This window comes from Henckelia pumila, chromosome 4 (assembly GCF_033568475.1).
Source record: "Henckelia pumila isolate YLH828 chromosome 4, ASM3356847v2, whole genome shotgun sequence".
Classification (NCBI taxonomy): domain Eukaryota; kingdom Viridiplantae; phylum Streptophyta; class Magnoliopsida; order Lamiales; family Gesneriaceae; genus Henckelia; species Henckelia pumila.
Window position 1 is genome coordinate 205,638,244 of NC_133123.1, and position 6,321 is coordinate 205,644,564.

At 32.1% G+C, this 6,321-nt stretch overlaps 1 protein-coding gene across 1 annotated transcript; it reads left to right on the forward strand.

Moving 5' to 3' along the window:
- The first annotated feature begins 3,393 nt into the window (after nucleotides 1–3,393).
- On the forward strand, nucleotides 3,394–6,007 carry LOC140865682 (transcription factor HHO6-like). Its single transcript, XM_073270399.1, has 5 exons — nucleotides 3,394–3,779; nucleotides 3,929–4,182; nucleotides 4,302–4,485; nucleotides 4,981–5,057; nucleotides 5,164–6,007. The coding sequence occupies exons 1-5, from the start codon at nucleotides 3,548–3,550 to the stop codon at nucleotides 5,440–5,442; spliced, it is 1,026 nt and encodes a 341-aa protein (XP_073126500.1). The 5' UTR covers nucleotides 3,394–3,547; the 3' UTR covers nucleotides 5,443–6,007.
- Nucleotides 6,008–6,321: the final 314 nt, after the last annotated feature.

A 6,321-nucleotide genomic window follows, 5' to 3' on the forward strand; every position in this document is an offset into this window, starting at 1 on the left:
GGGAGATTCTTGGAGAATATAATTGGAATCCAACGGCTACGAGAAAACGCATGTGATTTGAGAAAAAGAGGAAAGACTTTTACGTGGGGCCCACAAAAATTCCTTATCTCCAAGGCCAACATTGTACGCCACGCGTTACTCGTGCATTCAACTTGAAAAAGCATAACATCACATTCAATGATTCATTTGATTCATGAGGTTTTGATAGTAGAATTTTTGTGAGTCCATCGTATTTGTAAAAGTTGGTTTTAGTGATCGATCATGAATATCTTACACACTAAAATGTGTGATATATAAAACAAAAAAATATTTTTATTGGTCCATTAACTTGTCCATTTTTTGGTTTTGGTCCATTAACTTTTCAAATTTTTGTTTTAATACACTAACTTTTAGTTTTCGGGTATTTTGGTCCAAATGATGATGTGACACCGAAAAATGCTGAATTGACATCGGAAATGATGATGTGGCACCCGAAAATGCTGACGTGTCTAGCTGTCACACCAGCAATTAGACCAAAATCATTGAAAATTAAAATTTAATGTACCAAAATCAAATTTTAAAAATCTAATGGACCCAAACCAAAAAATGAACAACTTATTGAACCAAAAAAAATATTTTCTCATATATAACTCCTCCTTATGGTCGTCTCTTCCCGTGTTTGATTATATTTATACATATATTTTAACTAAAAGACATTATAAAAAAATAATTTTAATTTAATATAAAAAAAAAGAGTAATTAAGAAATCTATATCACAAAATTAACTTGTAAGATTAACTCACATGAGTTTTTGTTTAAGATAAAATTTAAAAATCTAAAACTGTAATTTTGAAAAAAAAACTACCTAAACGATCACCCATAACATTTTTCATAACAATCAAATTTGCAAAAAAGTATTAGAAATAAAATTTCAATAATTATAATCCAATCAGTAATATATTAATTAGAGTAACAAATTAAAAGATAAATATAAAATCACTATCCATGACTTTATTTATCATGTTGCGTCATTTTGTTTTCATCGACATTTCTTCTTAACTTTTATCTTATCAATAATTGAATCCACACTGAAAATTTGATCAATCTCATTTTCAACATAACTTAGTAATTAAATATTTTCGTAGGATTAATCTTAAGGATAGGTGAAAATGACATTCTTTAAAAAAAAATTAAAACATAAACATCTTAAAAGCTAGATGGCTGGTGAAAATTATGAATAATATGAGAATTTGATTACATTTGGAATAAATGGATTTGAAATTACTAGATTTTGGAGTGAATTTGAAATTGAAGCATAAAAAATGTACTTAGTTAAGCTTATATATTGAGAAACAAAAAAAAAAAAAAAAAAACATGGCTTATATAATCAAAATGGAAGTAGTACTGGTTTAAGTTACCAACTTAACCGTTCTTGTTTTCTAATTTAAAAATCCATGTCATTCTTACGATGATATTTTAATGATACATTTAAAGATGAACATTTATCTTTAAGACTGTATTTGAGTTGGTGGAGTAGACAAAAATTTAACGAATGATTAATAATTCAATTGTCTACATAATTTGCCTAATACGATTTACCTAACTAATATAATTTTGCAAACTATTATGTTAATTTGAGAGTTCATCAAGTTTACCTCGAATAAAACGACTTTAGGTTCCATCATTGATAAAAAGGTGAACAGATTCATTAAAAAATATAAATTGTTGATAAATAATTACCCTTTGGATGTATTTGTAAGAGTGTCATACGGCTGGCAAGAACTTTCGGTCCACTTCATGCCTTAAAATCTAATAAAATAATTTGAGATTTACATTTTTAAAAATCAACTTATATTGAATTCTACAACAAATCAACAAATTTGAATCAAATATAGATATATTTTTCCCAATTAAATAAAATTTCAGGTTTTAGTAAAACATAAAATGAGTGTTTTGGTCTATTAATTTGCTCATTTTTTGTTTCGGTCAATTAACTTTTTAAAATTTGATTTTGGTGCAATAACTTTTAATTTTTGATTATTTTGGTTACTTTGCTGATTTGACAGCTTGATACGTCAACATTTTCTAATGCCACGTAATCATTTCTCGACATTACGTCAGCATTTTTTGGTATCACGTAATCAAATGGACCAAAATAGTCGAATAATAAAAGTTAGTGTACCAAAACCAAACTTTGTTAAATTAACGAACCAAAACAAAAAAAATAAACAAGTTGATGGACCAAAAAATTTATTTCCTTTAATAAAACTCTCAAATAACATGTGAAAGAAATTTTAACGTAATATAGTGGTTTTTTCACTTGATCCGCGACCACTAAAATCCGGTAGTGGATTTTAGTGGTTTTTGTTTTTTTTTTGCATCACTAAAACCCACTACCGGGTTTTAGTAGTCGCAAACCAAGTGGGAAAACATGGTTGGGCAGCTGAAAATTACTATATATATATGTATAAACATAAAAGAAGCACCATAAGTAAATTTCTGAAGTAATAAATTCTGAAATATATTTTCAGCTTCCAAAAATTTAAATTCGTTATTATTTCATACTTGAAAAATGCACGATCGCGGAATACTCTCCGGAAGTAAATTGATTGGGTCTTTGTGCGACGAAAATCAGGATGCGATTGCATCTACCTCAGATCACGGAAGTTATTCATGTTCGTCGAACCGCAAATAGAGTTGCTCATAGTATTGCTATTTTTTCTTTTTCTATCCATTTATCTTTTATTTGGGTGAATGGTGATTTTCCTTCATGGTTGGTTCAACTTGTAATAGATGATTTGCATTAATATTACGAGTTTTTCCCTAAAAAAAATTGATTTATATTCATTTATTTTTATAGTTTTTAAAAAATATTTTAATACGATTTGAGTTTTTTTTAGTGAATTTATAAAACCATTGAAAAACTACATATGTATTTTATCCTCAAAAATAATTCTTCAAAGTTGAACTTTTCCATAATTTTGAAAAAAAAATTCCAAAATATATATGTTTTAATATTTTATAGGGTGTTCATCTAGATTGAACCCAACTTTCGTTTAACCAAATTTGAACTGTTTAAATTTTTTTTTATTCATATGTATATATATTAATTTTTAATAAAAATAGGAAAAAACGATTTTCAATTCGGTTAACTGAACAAACAAAATCGAATTGAAAATTCGGAAAACTAAAAATCGAATCAAATTAATGATTTTATTTTCGGTTCAATCGAATTTTTTTATTTCAATCCGATTCATACGATTAACCAAACCGTAAAAACCGTCGCGCCCTTAACAAAGAAGCAAAGAAAAGATGATAAAAGGAAATGAAATATGCGACAACCTGAAGAAGATTTTTATATTATATTCTTTCCGATAATAAAATAAATAAATAGCACATTCAGCGGACATTTCTGCCTCAGTACCACTGTCAAAACTCGTCGTTGTTTCAGCAGAATCTTCGCCTTTTCTTTTCCATTTTCTCTCACCCCATTCACACTCCCAACACGTACACAACACGACATTCGATTCATACCCAATTCCGGATAATCAAAGATCTGCAGAAAAATATGGGTGTGGGATCCAGAATCTGCCCAGAACTCAGCTTGGATTGCCCCTCTTCATCCAGATGTTTCGTTCAAAAACCAATCGGGATGTTTCTTGATGAAGTTTCCACGATTTGTAGTGTGCCCGAGAAGATTTCCAAGCTCGATGAATATGTTTGCAGGTTGCAAGATGAGGTGAAGAAGATCTACGGGTTCAAAAGAGAGCTCCCTTTTTGCATGCTCCTTTTGAACGATGGTGGGTTGTTTTCCGATTTTCCGTTTAATTCCTTTTTGTTATGAAATTTGATTGATTTTGATTGGATTGGTTATATATAATTTTGATTTTTTGTTTGGATTTGGATAGAGTTTTGATTTGTGTTTCTTTCGCCGTTTCTGTTCTTGCAGCAATTGTGATGATGAAGGATGAGTTAATGAAGTGCAGAAGATCGAGTACTCAGCCATTGTTGAAAGAATTCATACCATTGAAGAAAAATGAAGAAGTTGAGATTGTTAAAGAGAATACTCTCACAAATGTTATCACTGATGAAAGGAGTTGGAAGAATTCTCTGCAGTTGGGGAACTTGAACAACAATCACCATTTCGGAAATTCGGGTTTCGATGACATCAACCACATGTTAAAACAAGATATAAGTAGAAAGGTATAAGCTAGAAGTCTGTATGGTCCAAAGCTTGAAATTTCACCAAAAATTCATTATATGGTTTCTGGGATTTGTGTATTTGTGGGTTTCTTATGTTTTTTTTTTTTGGGGGTAAATAGAGCGCTAAAGAAGAAAAGAATCATCCATTGGAGATCATGGTGAAAGAAGAGGATGACGAATCATCTCTCGAGTCGAATTTGAAGGCTGGGGAGAAACAGCCTACTAAGAAACAGAGGAGAAGTTGGTCTCCCGAATTGCATCACCGGTTTGTGGAAGCCTTGCTCAAGCTCGGAGGCCCTGGAGGTTCGGATTTTTTAGAACTTGTCTTTCTTTCTTTCTTTTTTTTTGTTGGAAAATGGGATGTAGTTTATGGTGAAGCTTTCTTGAGCTAATTTGCATGTGGCTCGTCCGTGATAACTTCTTCGGATTTGCGTGAAGGATTCGTGTATTTATTACGAAGTAAGCATAGGCCAAAAAGCCGTATGTATCGGCTCTATCTCTATCAATAAGCGCAAAGGGTGCGTGGTGCCCATGTTGACAAGACCTTGAAGTTCTGGAACTTGATTAACTTTGTTCAAAAATTTGGATTTTTTATGATCAAGTTCTAAGTCTTTTCGCTATATCTTTTTTAAGATAGAATTCCTAAGTTTTAGACGAAAGAGATTCAAATTCTATGAAGTTGATGAGACAGGGCAGGCAAGGACCATGTACATCTTAAGTTTGTACTTGGATTTCACCAATTTAAGAAAAGGAGCCTTTTTTTTATCTTATGATTGGATTTTGTTGTGTTCTTGGCAGCTGCTACGCCTAGGCTGATAAGAGAAAACATGGCAGTGGACGGTCTCACCCTCGATCAAGTAAAGAGCCATCTGCAAGTACTGCGTTTGATCTCGTCTGTTTGTCTCTTTCTTCTATTATCTCATTGATTGGGAGAATCCATCCTTATGTATAGTTATGTTTCTTGATCTTGTCTCGTCTCAGAAATATCGCATCCATATGAAGAAGTCTAATCCTTCGGCCAATATCCAACCTCATGTTGTTGGCATAGGAGCTGGTTTAAGGCCGCCCCAAGAACCACGTGGTGAATCCTTGAAACTAAGCAGTTCTCAATCCGGATCACCTCACGGCCCTTCGCTGCTGACCGGTTCCTCTCATGGTACATCCACGACGACCGGCGGGGATACCATTGTTCAAGAAGATGACGATGAAAGATCAGTGATCCACAGCTGGAGGAGCCAACTTCAGAGATGTGTTGTGTAAATTGTGTCACCAATTTTGCAGATTATGGTAGTGTTTGGAAGAGCTTATATGAAGCACTTTTCAGTTTTTTTTCTTAATAAAAATTTCAAATTTTACAAAATTTTGTTAAGAAAAAGCTGAGAATTAATTTTTAAAAGCTCTCCCAAACACTACCTATGTTCCCGTCCAATCTCGAGGCTTATTTTCTATAATCTCGTAACATTTTACCAACCGTATTCGTCGAACCGAGTATTAGTACTACGGCTTATGGTAGTTTGAGCGAAGTCCATATCTTGAACTGATGAACTACAAAGAGTTAATTTTCGAGGGAATTTTAAACAGTTTTCATGAAAGATTGAACTTTCATCTATGACATTATTGGATAAACCTTTCTTTGTTTTCTCACGAAAACTCCCACGTCTGTTCATAATCAATTTTGTAAAAACGATTGTCTCTAATCTAACCCATAAAAATAATATTTTTTTACTAAAAAATTATAACTTTTCACGTTGGATATGAGCGGGATCGACCTTTCTAATAGAGACATATCACGTAGTGTATGTTTTTGTATTTGTTAATGTTACGTAGAAGACATGCTTTTTTTCTCAAGATAGGATAAAGATTATATTTACTACTTCTTGTCTACCACAAGGTTAGATGATGGTCCACTTCCATTGAATTGATCACTAAATAGTTAAATTGTACATCTTATCCATTTTTTTTATTTTTTTTTATTCAATCAATCATTTTACTATATTATATATATATATATATATATATATAAGTTTTGCTATCCTGCCCACCCATCGTGCCCACCTAATGTGTCCACCATGAGGTGACACTCAACTATTGGACGCACAATTCATCACATCCAATAGTTGAGTGCCACGTCATGGTGGG